At 40.0% G+C, this 19,208-nt stretch overlaps 2 protein-coding genes across 11 annotated transcripts in view; one reads left to right on the top strand and one right to left on the bottom strand.

Annotated features, from left to right (window-relative positions):
- LOC141510256 (uncharacterized) overlaps positions 1-1,448 on the top strand; it is a 28,445-nt gene extending 26,997 nt beyond the window's left edge. The window contains exons 7-8 of the mRNA XM_074220241.1: positions 735-1,028; positions 1,303-1,448. Of these exons, the coding sequence (XP_074076342.1) occupies positions 735-1,028; positions 1,303-1,448 (440 nt within the window). The remainder of the gene's footprint in view (positions 1-734; positions 1,029-1,302) is intronic.
- Positions 1-19,208, bottom strand: part of LOC141509270 (tumor necrosis factor receptor superfamily member 5-like) — a 95,445-nt gene that overhangs the window by 44,351 nt on the left and 31,886 nt on the right. The window contains exons 4-6 of one of the 10 annotated variants that reach the window (XR_012474630.1): positions 15,593-15,780; positions 5,250-5,846; positions 986-1,718 (exon numbers count right to left, since the gene is read on the bottom strand). Coding sequence is in view for 6 of the 10 variants with exons in the window: in XM_074218672.1 (XP_074074773.1) it covers positions 15,462-15,780 (319 nt within the window). In the remaining 4 variants the exon portion in view is untranslated. Of the gene's footprint in view, positions 1-985; positions 5,847-15,300; positions 15,781-19,208 lie in introns of those variants that run through there. The other 9 variants (XR_012474631.1, XM_074218678.1, XR_012474629.1 and 6 more) reach the window with 9 other exon arrangements.

Raw genomic sequence — 19,208 nt, 5'->3', positions numbered from 1 at the left:
TTGCAGAAACAACAGATCTCAGGACCTAAATCATACAATCATTTTAGTGAATCCAGGGAAATGCCAGTTAGAAGGCAGAGGAGTGCTTCCCCCATCCTTCCTCCTCCTCCCTCCTCCTTCCCGACTTAGATCGTGCTCTGACCCAGGTCCGGTTTCTGGTACTTATACACAGGCACAGAAATTCCTAGTTTTATGCCTGCTGCTAGCTAAACATTTTAGGACCTTATTTCACACACACACACAAGTGCATGCATGTGTAGATATTATGTGCATGTGTATATTTACATCTCTGTAAACACATGCACACGCATACATATTTACATACATTTACACACACACATATATGAAGAGAGAGAGAGAGAGAGTAGTAACAGCAGATGACAAGGCTAAATATTTAGTTGTTTGGATGATCCAAAATATCAGAATTCTAGGCTAAGTAACACAGTTCTTACACCTGCAGCTCACTGTAGTAGACAGGAAACATACCTGGAGCTTCTCTCTCTGTCTCTGTCTGTCTCTGTCTCTCTCTGTGTGTCTCTCAGCCTCTCTGTGTCTCTGTCTGTCTGTCTCTCCGTCTCCTGCATTAAGTGCGGCTGGAGATCGGGCCCTTTGCTTGCCCAGCTCCATGCCCAGACGGAGCGCCGCCACCCCCATGCCGGCAGATGGCTGAGCACGGCCCGGTGAATCACAGCAGAAATGATGTTTTCTTGGATTCACGATGCTTTCTTCATTAGAATCCAGGGGCGGAGAGGGCCCACCCGCGGGCCTGGAGCCTGGGGAGCGAGCACCCCGGCGCCCGGCCGCCCGGACGACCCGAGGCCGGGGAGAAAGGCAGGACCGGGAAGGCGGCGCGGCCGAGGCGGAGCGGAGCGGAGCGGCGGCGGCCCGGGGGCCCTCAGGGCCGCCTGGAGGGGACGAGTCGGCCGGCGGCTGCCAGCCCTGGACACCCGGCCGGAGCCCAGCTTCGCCCAAAGCCCCACCAGGGGAGAGCACGGGGCGGGCGGCGGCGCTGGTCGCCTCACCTGCCGGTGAGCTCCATCACTTTGTATTAAGCTGGCTTCATTCCCCGGGATGCTGAGAGGGGCGGCCAGGGGGGTGCGACCAGCTGGAGGCCAACTTTGTGAAGGGAAGCTTCCTTTGCCGTCGGACTGAGGCCGCACCTGACGGCCTGGCGACCTGCAACCTGATTTGGGTCGCACTGGTTTCGGGTGGGGCCCCCAGGGAGCACAGGCCCTGGACCCCCCAAAAGAGACCCCTCCCCAAGAGGCCAAATCTCCAATGAGGGACTTGGGTCATGCCCAGATCACACACCCCCTCCCATGGACTCTGGGAGAGAATTTAAGGAGGTCCGAGGGTGGCGGCGGCCTCTTGGACCTTCCAGCCTCCCGCTGAACCCTGGCCAGCTGGCCTGGCCAATTCGCTCAGCAATCCACGCGGTCTTCTCTTAAAACTCTTAAAACTTTTCCATCCCTTTGTTAATATGCTGTAACTTCCTTTAATAAGTCTCTATTTTCTTTCCAAAACCTGTATTCCCGAGTCTGAGTCGTGATTCTTTGCGGGGCAAAACCCAACCGAAGAAACAAAGCAGCGGCTCCCTTAACTCTCTAACCTGCTTTGGGTGGCTCTGGACACCCACAGCTTAGAGGCTGGTTCTGGTGTGGTGGACAGTAGAGACGGATTTCTTTATCAGATCCTTAGAGGTGGCAAACTGTTCTCAGCTGAAAGAGCTGAAGATTTTCAGCTCAGCTTATTTAAATACCCACTTCCTCGGTTAACTGTTCCCCAATCAGGGGCATTCCCTTCTAATATTAATATATATTATATATATAAATATATTATATATATGTGTGTGTGTGTGTGTGTGTGTGTGTGTGTGTGTGTGTGTGTGTGTGTGTTTTCAAGGCAAAAATGGGGTTAAATGGCTCGCCCAAGGCCACACAGCTAGGTAATATTAAGTCTGAGGTTGGATTTGAACTCGGGTATTCCTGACTCCAGGAACAGTGATCCATCCACTGCGCCCCCTAGCCACCCCCTATAAAATATTTAAAGCACTCAGTGTTTCCATTAATTGTTTGGTTACTGAAACAACTGAACATCAATTTACTGATTATCAGTTAGCCTAATTAATAAATTCATTAGCAATTACCCAGACTGTCTCTAAAGTTTTTCATTCATCTTAATTTGATGACCATGGAAGAAACTCAGTTTCTTATCAGGAAACTCCCCTATAACTTTTTGGGCCCAAGTGGAAAATTTGTTTTACCTAGATAAATTTAAGGAATCCCAAGGCACAGCCTGAATTTATCCTGGCATTCACCCTAGACAAGCCTCCAATCCCTTGCCTTACACAAAGCTACACCCTTCTAAAAACTGTGTTAAATAAGCATGATTGTGTCCACTGGCAAGAGCATACCAGTCAGCTTGGTCACTGAGGCTGACTTGCTAGATGGACAGAGGAGCCCACCTGAGTGTGCCCAAGGCAAACCACAATGCCCTGGTAGGCAAGGACAGCTCCTACGGGTCTAACTCAATACCATTCCTGATCCTAGGCATTTCCCTGTGCCTTTACAATAAACAGTTCTTGACTGAGCTGGAGCTTTTCATGGACACTGGTACTGCCATGTGATCAATAGGAATACACTATTAGGTCTTTATCTTTTAGGTTAAGGCTGAGCTACATCTGAGCTAATACAGTGAAGATCTGTATCTGTATTTGTATATTTGAGCTTTTGGGCCTAAAATTTTAATCTTTTCTATATCCCAAACAATTAAGTATTTAGCCTTGTCATCTGTTGTTATATCTATAAATATATATGTATGTGTATATATTTGCATAAACACATGTGTATATCATATACATACATATATGGATGTGTATAAAATAGGATCCTAAAATGTTTCAAAAATAGGTGAGAATAATTGGGTTTTGCTTCAACAATTTCTAGGAATAAGGGAAATTCTATTAATTATTAGTCCTAGATCACAAACATATTCAGTTTTATTTGAAGAAAAGAAGTTTGGTACAGTCAGTTTCCTTAGAGGAGAATAATTTGTGGCTTTTTATAAGTACTGTTTTGAAATTTATCTTTCAATGTATATTTGTACACAATATATTTTTATGCAGAGCCACATAAAGCATTTATCTCAAATGGGTATCAGCCTTGAAGCTGGGAAGATGAGGATTCTGGTTGTGTGACCCTAAATGAGTCACATAAATGATCCATGCCTTTAGCAACTCTAAGTAAGAGAAAGTGATAGGTTTGAATTGGTGAAAGAAATTTGGGTACAATATAAGGAGTTCCCCATATTGGTTTAACCTAACTACCCATTAAATGACATGTAATATTTCTTCAAATCTGCAAAGCACTTTGCCCATATTAGTTCAAATGAGTCCCAGAAAAGTCTTTGGGAGGGAGGTGCAACAAGAATCATCATCTCATTTTAATGGTAAAAAGGATAACTACAAGAGGCTGAGCCAACTCAGAGACCAGAAGCCAAGGCTCCCCATTTCCAGTTGATGAAGCTGCTGGCCAGAATGGGAAGAAATCTGCCCAGGACCAGAAATCAAGGAAGCATTAGATCCAGGATTTGAATTTTTATCTGGCCTCCCAGTTCAGCCTACTAAAGTACCAAAAAAACTTAGTATCTAACAATAAAAATATGTTAAAAGAAGAAAACAGCAGATGATGAACTTTCTTCCCAGCACCCCACACCTATCCTTACCTAGCTTTCTATCAACAGAGGTCCTATAGTGTGCCCCAAGTTCCCCATCATCCTCCAACTGAATTTTCCCAGGTACAAACAGTGATAAAATTTTCTACATGGACCTTAAAAGCAGACAGAGCACTGGCCCTGGGGCCAGGAAGTCCCAAGCCTACATCCCATTTTCCTGCATCTCTCTTATTTTTTCTTCACAATTTTTTCTCTACCTCCCTTACTTGGTTTTCAAAATCTTTTTTTGAGCTGTGCCATAGCCTGAGCCCAACTCCCATTTTTCTTGGAGGCTTTAGATGCAGACACTTGGACTTTTTCATCTTCTGAGTGTGCATTTTGATCCTCCATGGGACCAAAGTAATTGCCTATAGTCAGGTTCCTTTTTTTCTGTTTACTAATTTCCCCCAGCCTGTGCCATAGTTTGGGGGTCCTTCCTGAATTTTTGAGTGCTATTGCGACATCCCTGCAAGGACTTTAGTTACTTCCAGGTCTTCTGAAAGGCTCTGAATGTTCTTCTGGCCTGTGCTTTGATCTGTGGATGACCATAAGCCCTTCCCTCTGCCCTGGAGCTATGAGTAGGGTCCCTGCTCTGTTATGGTAATATGGGGGTCCAGACCAGCACAAGAGTCCTGTCCCAGAACAGAAGAGAGACCTTGACAGTCTCTCCCCCACCTCCTTACCTTCTGTGGCCTGAGTGCTCTGGGAGCAGCTGCCAGGCAGTTCCCAGCAGGGCAGCTCTGTGGGCCTGCTGCCATTTCCTCAGATTTGGGTTGTGCTGAGATCCATGTTGCGAGCTCCAAGCTCACTCTGGCAGAGGTTTCACAGCTGATTTTCCAAGTTGTACTTGTTCCCTGGGTTGATAGGTCAGGAAACTGATTTTGCTGCTTGGACCCAGGCACCCTGTGAGCTGTTCCTGGAAAGTTGGAGCTCTTTTGCTCCAGCGCAGTGATTTTGGCTACAATGCTGCCTCCTCCAACCCCTGGAACAGAGCCTCCCATGATCTTCTATGTTACTTTGAACTGGAGAATTGCCTCATTGGATCTTTCCGTGGGTTCTATCTCTTGAAAATTTAGTTAGTCACAATTTTTAGGTTTTTGAAATATTTTGGAGAGAGCTCCTGGGAAAGTCTGTTCTCATGCCATCAACTTGGCTTTGCTGAGTCCCCAAAAGGTTTAAATTAAAATTCATATTATATAATTATAAAATAAAAAAATGTATTCTACCTTATAATTATGAAAACTAAATATAAAATTCTAAAAGTTTAGATATGAAAGTATTAATGGATATCTTATATTGGACATTCTTTAAGGATTAAAAAGGAGTAATTTAGCAAAAACTTGTATGGTTAAATTTAATTACAAGAATTCAAAATGACTTATTTTAGGGGCAGCTAGATAGCACAGTGGATAGAGTACTGGCCCTGGAGTCAGGAGGATCTGAGTAAAAATCCAGTTTCAGACACATAATTGCCTAGCTATGCGACTTTGGGCAAATCACTTAATCCTACTAGGAAATGAAGGGAAAATTATACTTACATGTTTTGCTTTTCTTTTCTTATAAGCCAGTCTCCTGCACAGTGCCTAAAATAGAAGTTAGTCCTGCTTACTGGGACTTTCGCTTCAAATATGAAAGTTCATTATTCTTTCACAATTTTTTTTTAAAACTCTGGCCACATCTTTTAGGAGTTTTCTGGTTGACTATATTTTAAATTTTTCAAGGCATCAGGACATAGAAAACAACAAAAAATGATCCAGACATTTTACATTTTGCAATGACACAGATACTGTCAAAATGACAGCTATGGATAGACACAAAGAATTAAAATGCGCACAGGTGAGAGGTATAGGCAATTTGCAGATTTAGTGAGAATGTGTGATAAGGAGCAGAGGCATACAGGGAGACCAATTATCAAAAGCTGTGCCCAAAGTCCAGTGGGGAGTGTAAAAACATAACTTTATGCTTTGTAGCTGAAATTCACCTTCATTAGGTTCTGTTCATATTCTAAATAGAAATAAAGTCTCCTAGTTGGGTGGGTTCACAGCAGAGATCATCAAGCATGTGCCCCAAGGATTAGGCCAATCTCTTCTATCAACTTCATTCTTCAGAAACTAACTGACCTTCAGGAACTGGTCCTTGAATGAGGAAATAAAAAGCAGTAATGCATCATTCATATAATAGAAAATAATAATTTATCTTCCTCTGTCATTGATGTTCATTGTGCCACCCAAGAATAAGCTACTCATATATATATATATATATATATATATATATATATATATATATATATATATGTGTGTGTGTGTGTGTGTGTGTGTGTGTGTGTGTGTGTGTGTATATGAACACCTAGGAGACATCACAGTGCACAAAGCACCAGGTCTGGAGTATTTGGGAGGACCTGAGTTGAAATCTCATATAAGATACTTGCTAACTGGGTGGCTCTGGGCAAGTCATTTAATGCTATCTGCCTCAGTTCTCTCATCTGTAAAATAAACCGAAGAAAGAAATGGTAAACTACTCTGGGATCCTTGCCAAGAAAACTACAAATGAGATCATGAAGAATCAGACATGACTGAACAATAGCAATAAATGAATACATAGCTATGAATACATACATACATACATGTGAAATAAACTCAGGTAAAACAACAGATACCTATCTACCTTCTTTGTATAGCCAGCTTCTTCATGCTAGTCCTTGGAAAGCTGATGCTGTTCATTTCAGGCATATATTCACAGCTTTTTTCAGTTTTCTACATCTAATCTTTCAGAAGTCATATTCTGTTGGCTTACTAGCAAGCCTCTGTTCCAGGACATCACATCTATACTAAATGTTGGCAGTGAAACTTTTAACCTCCATGTTGCCAACTGAAAGGCTTAAGGGATTCAAATAAATGTGAATGAATTCACTTAAAATGGCTCTTGACTCAAATGTATTTAGGGACCGATAAATGATTTATAACAAATGACTCTGGAGAGCAGAAATATTTAAGTTTATACTCTGAGGGGCTGAGCAGAATCTAGTAAAATTCAGGAAGTAAAGAACAAAGTTCAGACAGTTGCAAGGTGACTCCAACTGGGCTGATTAGCAGCCAGCAAGGAAAAAGGCATGATCTATGGGCTGAGAAAGGAATAAGAGAGGAGTTAGGACTGTGGTGGGAGGTACTAAGGATTGGTTAAGACATGGATTTGAATATGGATGGATTTATTTAATATATTTTTAACCATAAAATGGGAGTATGGGCAAACTTTAAGAAAGTTCTGTAATATAATTTGATCCATGGATGGGATTATGGACAAACTTTAAGTATTTTCTGTAATATTTTCAGTCATAAGATGGGGATATTGGTGGATTAAAGTATTTTCTGCAATATGTTTTGAGCCATGGGATAGGATAATAGGCAAGCTTCAAGTAGTTTCTGTAATATTATTTGACCTATGGGTGGACTCCAAGGTGTTTCTGTCATATAGTTTGACTCATGAATGAGATTATGCGCAAACTTCTAATATTTTCTGTAGTATAGATTGACCCGTTGGGTAGAAGTAAGAATGGGCTTCAAGTACTTCCTATGATATAGTTTGACCCATGGATGGAATTACGGGCAAGATTCAAGTGGTTTCTCTAAAATAGCCTGACCCATGGGATGAGAATATGATTAAGTTCAAGTAGTTTCTGTAATATGGTTTTATCCATGGGAAAGAAGTATGGACAAATTTCAAATGCTGTCTGCAATATAGTGTGACCCATAGAATGAAAACATGGATGGACTCCAAGTAGTCCTGTTACATAGTTTGACAAATGGATAGGAGTATGGGCAAGCACAATATAGTTTGACTCATAGATGGAAGTATGGGCAAATGTAACATAGCTTGACCCATGGATGGGATTATGGGAAAGCATCAAGTGGGTTCTGTAATATAATTTCACTCATTGGATGTGAGTATGGATGGTCTCTAAATAGTTTTTGACATAGTTTGAAACATAGAAGGGAGCAAGGGTGGTCTCAACATAGTTTCTATCATATAGTTTGAACAATGGAATGGGAATATGCCTGGAGTCAAGTAGTTTCTGTAATATGTTTTGACCTAAGGGATAATGGACAAGTTTCAATAGTTTCTACAATATAATTTGACCCATGGATGGGAGTATGGAGGGGTTTAAGTACTTTCTGTCCTAGTTTGACCCATGGAATGGGAGCATGGGTGGGCTTCCAATAGTTTCTGTGATATTGTTTGACCCATGAGAGGGGAGCATGAATGGACTTGCAAAGTTTTTCTGTGATATAGTTTGATCTGATACCTAAACCAGGAAGAGTTAAAACAGAGAAAGAAAATTATAGACTTATCTCCCTGATGAATATAGATGCAAAAATCTTAAATAAAATCTTAGCAAAATGATTATAACAAGTTATCACTAGGATAATATATTATGACCAAGTGGGATTTATCCCAGGAATGCAGGGTTGGTTTAATATTAGGAAAACTGTTAGTATACTCAATTATTGTTATTATAATTAGTATAATTATAGTTAGTTCAATATTAGGAAAACCATTAGTATAATTAATTATAGTTATTATAATTATTATAATTATAGTTAGTATAATTAACTATATAAATAACAAACCTATCAGAAATCATATATCAATAGATGCTGAAAAGGCTTTTGAGCATAATGCAGCACCCATTCCTACTAAAAACACTAGAGAGTGTTGGATTATTTCTTATAATAATAAGCAGTATCTATCTAAAACCATCAACAAGCATTATATGCAATGGGGATAGGCTAGAGGCATTCCCAGTAAGATCAGGGGTGAAACAAGGTTGCCCACTATCACCACTACTATTCAGTATTGTACTAGAAATGTTAGCTTCAGCAATGAGAGAAGAAAAAGAAATTGAAGGAATTAGAATTGGGAAGGAAGAGACAAAACTCTCACTCTTTGCAGATGACATGATGATATACCTAGAGAATCCCAAGAAATCATCTAAAAAACTACTAGAAATAATTAGAAACTTTAGCAAAGCAGCAGAATATAAAATAAACCCTCATAAATTCTCAACATTTCTATATATGACTAATAAGATGCAGTAGAAAGAGCTAGAAAGACAACTCTCATTCAAAGTCAGACAAAATAAAATACCTGGGAGTCTACCTGCCAAGGCAGACTCAAAACCTTTTTGAAAACAATTACAAAACCCTTCTCACACAAATAAAATCAGATTTAAATAACTGTGCAAACATCAACTGCTCAATATAAGAAAATTCTACCAAAATCAAACTACTTATTTAGAGCCCTACCAATCAACATTCCCAAAAATTTACTTTAATGAATTAGAAGAAGTTGTAAGTAAATTCATATGGAGAAATAAAAAATCAAGAATTTCCCAGGTTTCAATGAAAAAAAGTGCAAAAGAAGGTGGCCTAGCCCAACTAGATGTAAAATTATATTATAAAGCACCAGTCATCAAAACTGTCTAGTATTGGCTAAGAAATAGAGTGGTGGATCAGTGGAATAGGCTAGGTGCAATAGCAGGAAATGATTATAGTAATCTGCTGTTTGATAAAATCAAAGAGTGCAGCTTTTGGGATAAAAACTCTCTCTTTGATAAAAAACTGTTGGGAAAAGTGGAAGTTAGTATGGAAGAAACTTGGATTAGACCAAGATCAAAATGGATACAGGATTTAGACATAAAAAACAATATTATAAGCAAACTAGGAGATCAAGGAGTAGTTTACCTGTCCAAACTATGGAAAGGGAAGCAGTTTATGACCAAGGAAGAGATGGAGAACATCATTAAAAACAAACTAGATAATTTTGATTACATTGAATTAAAAAGCTTTTGCACAGACAAAACCACTGTAACTAAGATCAAAAGAAATGTAGTAAATTGGGAAGCAATCTTTACAACTAGTATATCTGACAAAGGACTAATTTCTAAAATATACAGAGAACTGAGTCAAATTTAAAAAAAAAAGCCATTCTTCAATTGACAAATGATTAAAGGATATGCAAAGGCAATTTACATATGAGGGAATCAAAGCAATCCGTAGTCATATAAAAATCGCTCTAAATCATTACTTAGAGAATTGTAAATGAAAGCATCTCTAAGGTACCACCTTACACCTCTCAGACTGGTCAATATGATCAGAAAGGACAATGATCAATATTGGAAGGAATGTGGGAAATCTAGGACACTAATTGATGGTGGAGCTGTGAACTCATCCAACCTTTCTGGAGAACAATTTAGAATTAAACCCAAAGGGCAACAAAAATGTGCATACCCTTCGAACCAGGAATACCACTACTGTGTCTATACCCTGAAGAGATCATGGAAAAGGGTAAAACCATCACTTGTACAAAAATATTCATCGCAGCTTTGTTTGTGGTGGTAAAGAATTGGAAATCAAGGGAATGTCCATCAATTGGGGAATGGCTTAATAAACTATGGTATATGTACATGATGGAACACTATTGTTTTATTAGAAACCAGGAGGGATGGGAATTCAGGGAAGCATGGAAGGATTTGCATGAACTGATGCTGAGAAAGATGAGCAGAACTAGAAGAACATTGTACACCCTAACAGCAACATATGGGTGATGATCAATCTTAATGCATTTGCTCATTCCATTAGTACAACAATCTGGCACAATTTTGGAATATATGTGATGGAGAATACCATCTATATCCAGAGAAAGAATTGTGAAGTTTGAACAAAGACCAAAGATTATTGCCTTTAATTTTTAAAAAAAAATCTTATATAATTTTGCTATCTCTTATACTTTAGTTTTTTTTCCTTAAGGATATGATTTCTTCCTTATCACATTCAACTTAGGTCAATGCATAGCATGGAAACAATGTAAAGACTGCCTTCTGTGGGGGGTGGGGGGAGGGAAGTAAAATTAGGTGAAAAATGTAAAATCAAAAATAAATAAATGAATGAATGAATGAATAACAATTAAAAAATTATATCGTTTGATCCATGAATGGGAGTATGGAAAGTATAATATAATTTGACCCAAGGGTGGGAGAATGAGTAAATGTAATATAGTTTGGGCAAGCTTCAAGTATTTTATGTAATATGTTTTGAACTTTTGGATGTGATTATTGTCAGTTTTCAAGGAGCTTCTTTCATATGGTTTGAACAATAAGGAGGCAGGCTTTAAATAGTTTCTGTAATATAGACTGGCTCATGGGATGGAAGCTTGGGTGGATTCCAAGTAGTCTTTTTTGTGATATAATTTGTCACATGGAGAATATGGGCAAGCTTCAAGTGATTTCTATAATATAATTTGACTTATGAGATGGAAAAATGAATGGGCTTGAAGTAGTTTCTGTGGTATAGTTTGACCCATGGATAAGAGTATGGGTAAATGCAATAAAGTTTGATCCACAAATGGAAATACGGGTAAGCTTTAAGTAGTTTATGCAATATATTTTGACCCATGGGATAGGAGTAGGGACAATCTTCAAAGAGTTTCTTTAACATAGTTTGACCAATGGGATGGGAGTATGGTCAAGTTTGTTTTGGTTTCTGTAATATAGGTTGACTCATGGAATGAGAATGTGGTTGGACTTCAAGTACTTTCCGTGATATTGTTTGAACCCCTGTGATTGAGGTCAGTGTTAATGTAGGACCGGCACAGAAATAAATGGGTTAATTATTTAACCTGTTCATCATAGAAAATTTTTTTCTGCTTCATATATCCTCAGCTCCATGCCTTAGATCTCACTTGCAGCACAGAATGTGCCTTTGGCTGCAAAACAATGAGGCGGTGTAAACAGGAAATGGCCAACATCATTTTGGATGAACTTTATTCAAATGACAGAGAGTATGAATTAGGTTTAGGTTCCACTATGGTCTCAATAGCCTAATCTAGGTTCCTTACTTTCCAGACATTCTTTCTTTAAATAGAATTAATTCTTCTTGTTCTTTGGTCTTTAGCACAGGCATGGTGATGGCCTTAAGGGGGTCAGGGTCAGTGACTTGGAAATGGAAAAGCAAAAATGTAGCCAGTTTGAGGTCAAATTTTCAGGTCTGTTTCTGTTTGTGTGTCAGTCTTTGTGAATATGTGTATTTGTGTTTGAGTGTGTAGGTGTATGAGTGTGTGCTACCTATAATCAATGATCCAGTCCTTACAAATCACTTGAAAAATCTGAACCTTAGGGACAAAAAGGTGATCTATCTTTGTTCAAACAACAACCCTGTATACTACATCTCACTTCCGGAGCTTCCCATGACTTTTCCCTTTCTTAGTATCATAGATTTAGAATGGGAAGGGACCTCAGAGGCTAACTCTCTCAACCCAAACCTGGCCAAGAATTCTCTTTCTCAGCTCTCCAGAACTTGATTCTCCACCCTCCATTTGAAGATATTTAGAAGAATCAGTTCCTTCCTGAAGCAATGGTTTCTACTTGAGTATAGTTTGGATGCTGAGGAAATTGTTCCCGTGTTTAAACCTAATAATTGATGACCCTCTTTGGAATTCCACCCATTTGTGCTAGTTCTCCCCTCCTGGGCTTAACAGAACAAGACTCATCTTCTAAGGAACAGTCTGAAGTCACTCTATCATTTGTTCCTCCCTTCTCCAGACAAAACATGTCCAGATCTTGCATTTAGTTTTTATATGATAGGAATTTGAGGCCCATCATCATCCTGTCACCTCTTACCAACATCTTTCTTAAAATGTGGTGTCTGGGATCCTCATGTTATTAATGGAAAGGGGTCTCCTATTCAATGGAAAGATGGATTTAGAAATCACTGGCCAAGTTGATGCTGTCCAGGCTTATTGTCAGGGATCAAAGGTTTAAGGAAGGATATTCTGAGCTAGAAAAGCTAGGGACCCAGGAAACAACGTAAGTAGAAAAATGAACTGATCAATCCATAGGTTTGACAAAAAGTTCCTCACCATTCTTTCTAGATCATAAGCTGAATGCAAAGATGACTGTCAGGAAGCAGGATGTCTAATGAAAGGATAATTAGAATTACAAAATTAGAATTACTAAAACATCTATCTAGGGCGCAATGGATGGAGCCCTGGGCCCAGAGTCAAAAAAACCCGGGCTCATATAAAGCCTCTGGTACTCCATGTGTGACTTTGGGAATTTCATCAGTGAACATGAATTTATTAAGTACTCATTGTGTACTAGACACTAGAGATTCTAGGGTTAAAAGCAAAAAGAATAAGCCAAACTCCCCTTTAAGGATCTTATGTTCTCACAGAGGACACAAGGAATGCCTTTTCATCCGCTGCCATCCAGGCTTGAAATGCTCCCCTTGCTTCCCCTCTGCCTTTAATTAAAATGATTCGTATTCCATCTGCTGCCACAAGTCTTGCCCACTTCCTCTTAAAACAAATCCTTTCCTTCTGAGAGAACCTCTCATTTATCACTAAATATGTACAAGGGGGTCTGCCTGCTGTGTCTCTTGCTAGGATGTGAGCCCTTTGAGGGTATGTACTGGGGGTGTAGCCCCAGCATTCAGCCTATCACCCACCAAATTTTGCTGTTGTTGTTCACTCTTTCTCAGCTGTGTGGCAAACTGCTCCAGGAAAACCCCAGATGAATAGTGAAAGCATTTATTAAGCTAGAAAATGTGCACTTTGCACATATGCTACATGGGAAAACTAGGTGGTGCATCAATCAATTAAAAATATTTACCACATACCTACTATATACCAGGAGCTATGCTGGGTGCTAGAGATACAAAGACAAAAGGAGGAGAGAGGGAGAGAGAGAGACAGAGAGAGACAGAGAGAGAGAGAGAGAGACAGAGAGACACAGAGACAGAGAGACAGAGAGACAGAGACAGAGACAGAGAGAGATGGAGAGAGACGGAGACAGAGAGAGACACACAAAGACAGAAAGAGAGACAGAAAGAGACAGAGAGACACAGAGACACAGCAACAATCAGAGTCCATGAGATAGACAGAGAAAGAGAGAGAGGGAGACAGAGAGAGAGAAGGTGGCAGGCAAAGGAAGGAATCCTCACCTTTGAGGAACTCTCATTCTGATATTCTGATATGATCTCTTTTCTCCCTCCTGCCAAAACAGGATCTTATATGTATCTAGTAGTCTTCTCCATGGTTATGGTTATGCAAACCTCTCAAATTCATAGATAACCTACGCCACCCAACCAGCCAGGAGTCTCTTTGAGAATGAGACCTGGGGGGCAGCTAGGTGGTGCAGTGGATAGAGCTCCAGCTCTGGAGTCAGGAGTACCTGAGTTCAAATCTGACCTCACACACTTAATAATTACCTAGCTGTGTGGCCTTGGGCCAGTCACTTAACTCCATTGCCTTGCAAAAACACAAAATAAAAAATGAGACCTGCTTTACTGTTGTACAGTGTATCTGTACAGAGGAGGAGCCTAATAGATATTTCCTGAATTGAACTCATTAACCTTGACTCCTGGACAAAATACTCTGCATGGAGCAAGTGATTTATGAATGGTTCTGAGAGAAATTCAGTAGCCAGATCAACTTGCTTTGGATATATCTATGGGACTAGTTCAGTGCCTGGCAAATGATAGGTGAATAATAAATGCTGCTTGAGTTGACTTGCCATTTTAGTGTACATTTTTTGAGAGGCAATTGGGGATAAGTGGATTTTCTAGGGTCATACAACCAGTAAGAGTCAAGTGTCTGAGGCCAGATTTGACATGAATTCTTCCTGACTCTGGAGCAGTGCTCCATCTGCTGCACCACCTAGTTTCACCATGTAGCATATTTTTAAAGTGCATATTTTTATCTGGCTATTCATCTATTTTCCAGCCACTATTCATCTTTCCATCTATCTATCCATACATACATTCTTCCTTTCATTCAACTATCCCTCCATCCATCATTTTATATGCCTATGCATCCATTCTCCCATCTCCCTTTGCATTTAATATTTTTTGTTACATTTTAAATTCCAAGCTCTTTCCTTCATCCCCATTTGACTAAGATTTGTAAAAAGATGTAGACTCATACTTATTGTCTATCTGTTCATCAGTTCTTTTTCTGGAGGTGGAGAGCATCCTCATTCATTGATCCTTTATAGTTGATCTGAGTATTTGTAATTCTCAGAATAATGGGATTGTTCACAGTTATTCTTTGAACAACATGACACTCAGTGTATATGACACTCTTTGTTCTGCTCACTTCACTTTTCATTATTTCATGCAAGCCTTTCCATGTTTTTCTAAAATCAACCAACTCATCCTTTCTTACAGCATGGTACTATTCCAAACTGATCACATATCAGAGCTTATTCATCCTTTCCCAAATTGATGAACATCCCCTCAGTTATCAGTTTTTTTTTTGTCATCACAAAAAGAGTTGCTATTTTAGGGCATCTAGGTTCTTTTACTTTTCCCTTGATCCCCTTTGGAAAGAGACCTAATAGGAGAATTTCTGGGTCTGGTTCTTCCATCTATTTGGCCACTTATCCAGCATCTATTAATTTTTCAATTCATTCATTCATCATTTATCTAGTCAACTAACTCTCTCTCTCTCTCTCTCTCTCTCTCTCTCTCTCTCTCTCTCTCTCTCTCTCTCTCTCTCTCTCTCCCCCTCCCCCCTCCCCTCTCTTCCCCTTCCCTCCCCTCCACCTCTGCTAGTGAGTGGCCCCTCCACAGGGATAGTTCTATAAATATGCTTCAGACTGACCCTTGTCTTTAGCAGTTAAGTTGGGAAGGGAAAGATGGAGTAAGGAGGAAGGATGGGGATTGGGGGGATCACTCCTCTGCCATCCAGAGGGCATTTCCTTAGATTCGCTGAATGAATGTATGGTTTAGGCCCTGAGATCTGTGATTTCTAAAGTCCAAAAGGAGCCCTCTAAACTCAATGCTCTGGGGCAAAATCTCTACTGCTCCTCCCTGTTTATGTCTCTGCTTACCTCCTTCTTGATTCCTTTGTCTTGTAGTAAATGCCATCCACAGTAAGAGAAAGGAAATGATGATCATGATGACCATGATGGGAATAAAGTTTAAAGTGTTTGTGCTTTGCAGACCACTCTTAGTTGAGCAAATAGCATCACTGGTGTCAGTGCCAGGCTTTTCTTCAGCTAGACCCTGGGCAGTACAACTAGAAAGACAGATGAGGACATGTGTCATTGAACAGGAATTCATTCCCATCATCCCATCAAAACCAAGTGATCCTATCTGTCACCCAATTGCAGTCAGCCATGTTTCTTGTCAGCCAAAGAAGCTTACAGAAAAAGAGGCCTAGTCTCCAGAGGGAGAGAAGGAGGTAAAGACAGAGTTGCAAACCTCTCAAATTCATAGATATCACATAAAATTAGAAGGAATGGCACATATATTGGATTTGCTAGAAAGTCAATGTGTCCAGGGTTAGGATCCAAAAAGATTTAGACAAATTGGAACCATGAAGTAATCTTGGTTTTTTTTAAGGGACCCAGAACTGCAAGTTGATCAATGTAGAGAATTCCCTGGTGGAGAAAGGCCTTCCTCTGGTGCAGATCGGCAACTTGTCAGGAAGTATAAGTCATAGTTGCTATCTATGGCATTGAGAGAGTGAGACCTGCCTGTGACACACAGTTTACTCTGAGAGACAGAAGTGGAGATTTCTGAACTCCAAGGCAAGTACTAACCCCCCCCCCCCCCCCCACTGCTTAACCTAACAGGAAGATGGAAATTAATAGGATTGAATGGAATAAGTGGAATGGATGGAATAGACTAAAATAATCAACTCTAAAAAAATCATAGAGCAAGAGATAGCTTGGTGGTTCAGTGGACATCCATGGACATCAGTGGACAGAGTGCTGGATGTAGAATGAGAGGTAAATCTTGAATAAGTCACTTAACCCCTTTGTACTTCAGTTTCCTCATCTGTAAAATGAGGATAATAATTGCACCCATGTCTTGTGTGGTTATGAAGATCAAATGGGATAATACTTAGAAAGTGCTATGCAAATGCTGATTATTCTTGGTGCTGTTCTTGTACCTCCTGTCCCAATGCTCATTGGTATGCGATGTTTTCCTCATTGATGGAGATGTATTCCCTGCCCCGCAGGAGCTGTCTAAGTAGAGTTGGTGGGAGAACACCCTGATCAGTCATTTTCATGACCTCTCAAACTTCAAGTTTTCTTGGGGGACTCTTCAAGCATCAAATTGTTTCTGGCTTCTAGCTTCAGCAGAGAAGATGGAAGAGGCCACCCCCAATTCAGTTGATGAAGGAAAAGACTGAGAGCACATGAGAGGTGCCAGCAACTGACAGCATGTCCTCCTCCCCAGCCTGTACCACTAGAGACTTGGTGGAGCTTCCCTTTGGATAAAATCTAGAACATTCTCTTGGTTCAACTGAGTTACATCACTCCCAGTGAGAAAGCTCACATCCTCTATATTATCTGCACAGATCTTCTCCTGTGTATTATCTTCTCTGATCTCCCCTTGCCTGCAATTTTGATAAATGGGTTTCTTTGGGTTTTTGTGATGCATTTAATTGTGGAATTGGTATTGGGTAGAGGTGGGACAAGTTTTGAATAGAGACCTTGGGGCTTCCCTTCCTCCTTCAAAAACAAAGTAATCAGAAATTAGACTAAACCTAGTCATTTCACTTATGTTAATACTATTCAAAGGACTGGATAGTTATAATTCTAGTCTGGTCCCCCATTTCTCTGAGAAGACCATAGCTTCCTGCTTCTGGCAGGGATTAAAATCTTCCTTGGAAATGAACAGTTGAAAGAAAAGACTAGAGATGTTGGTTCTTCCTCCTTTTTAAGCCAAATGACACTTCCCACCACAGGTAGACTTTAATTATATATATATATATATATATATATATATATATATATATATATATATATATATAGAGAGAGAGAGAGAGAGAGAGAGAGAGAGAGAGAGAAGCTTCTTAATCTCTCCCTCCCTCTCTCTCTGTCTCTCCCTTCCTCCTTCTCCTTCTCTCTCTCTCTCCCCCCCCCTCACTCAATATCCCTGTCTTTTCCCTCCCTCCCTTCCCTTCTGTGTCTCTTTCTCTTTCCCTATCTCTGTCTCTCTCTCTCCTTGGGATCTTAAACAATACATCAATCTTTGTTACTTCTCCCAAAATAGTAAGGTGGTCAGAAGTTAGACTGAATTTTTTCATGTTACTTAAACTAATAATATATAAGTGCACATCATTATAATTCTAGTTTGGTTACCCCCCCCCCCCCATGTCCATTTCAATTACTATTTCATTTTATTATTAATTTTTAATCGTTATTGTTTAGTCATTTTAGGGAAATCCAACTCTTCATGGTCCCATTTAGATCTTTTTGGGGTTTTTTTGTTTTATTTTGATAAAGACACTAGGCTAGTATGCTACTTCCTTCTCCAGTTCATTTTACAGGTGAGAAAACTGAGACAAAGAAGGTGAAGTGATTTGATGCAAACACTGAATCACACAGCCTATAAATGTTTGATGCTAGATATAAACTCAGCAGAAGAATATTCCTACCTGAAAAATCCAGCTCTCTATCCACTGTGCTACCTACCTGCCCATTTATCATAATCATCATTATTATCATCAGGGACATCAGAAGCCCCCCTACTTTAATCCTCTAAGAGAAGGAAATAGAGGCCCAAAGAATCAAAGTGATTTTTCCAGGATCACAAAGGAAGCAATTATCAGATGTAGGATCTGAACCTAGGTTCTTGGACTCTAGAACCCTTTTCCACTCTACCATACCACTGTCCTAGGAAGGAGATGGGGCCAAATCTGAAATAGTTCCAGAGTATGAAGTCCCTGAATACTTCATGTGAGTCAACAGTCATGCTGACCATGACACATTAGTTTAGTCTTAGGGTTTAGAATAAAGGAATTGCTTGCCCATGTGCACTGTCCTGGTCAACCCACATGAAGAATTATGTTCAGGGTCCCATTTTAGGAAGTTCCTCAGTTAGCAGGAGAGCTTCCATAAGAGCATGCTATAGGTAAAGAGCTTCTGAGCTGGAAGGGACTTCAAGGGTCCTTTGGTCCCTCATTTGTAGATAAGAAAAACTAGGGATGACTGCTAATAACACTAGCATCTCACATGAGCCAGCACTTTAAAATATTATCTGGATGGCTCAAGCATGAGTGGACAATCATGGTTCAAAACCATGCATGTGAGGAGCTGTTGAAGGATGACTTAGAGAAGTCTGGCAGGTATTTGAAAAGGTATTAAGTAGAAGAGAAGTAATCTCAGTCACTTTGGCCCCAGAGGGTAGAACCTGAAGTGATGGAGAGAAGTCAAAGAAAGGCAGATTTTAGTTCAGTTTAAGGGAAAAGGCTTAACCATGGGGACTAGCCAACAGAAAGATCAGAAGGAAGTACAGACACGCAGAACAGAAAGTTACTTGTTGAATTTCTTTTATGCTGAAAAGAATATAGATATAGAGATAGAGTGAATCTATATAGAATAGAGATTCACAGTTTTCTGTATATTAGAAGTCTGCTAGAGTCAACTCAATCTGTAGGACAAATGTCAAAATTTCAGAATGGGCACTCATGTCTCAGAAATTGGGAAATAC

This window comes from Macrotis lagotis, chromosome 1 (genome assembly GCF_037893015.1).
Source record: "Macrotis lagotis isolate mMagLag1 chromosome 1, bilby.v1.9.chrom.fasta, whole genome shotgun sequence".
Taxonomy (NCBI): Eukaryota; Metazoa; Chordata; class Mammalia; order Peramelemorphia; family Peramelidae; genus Macrotis; species Macrotis lagotis.
This window is presented reverse-complemented; position numbering and strand designations above follow the sequence as displayed.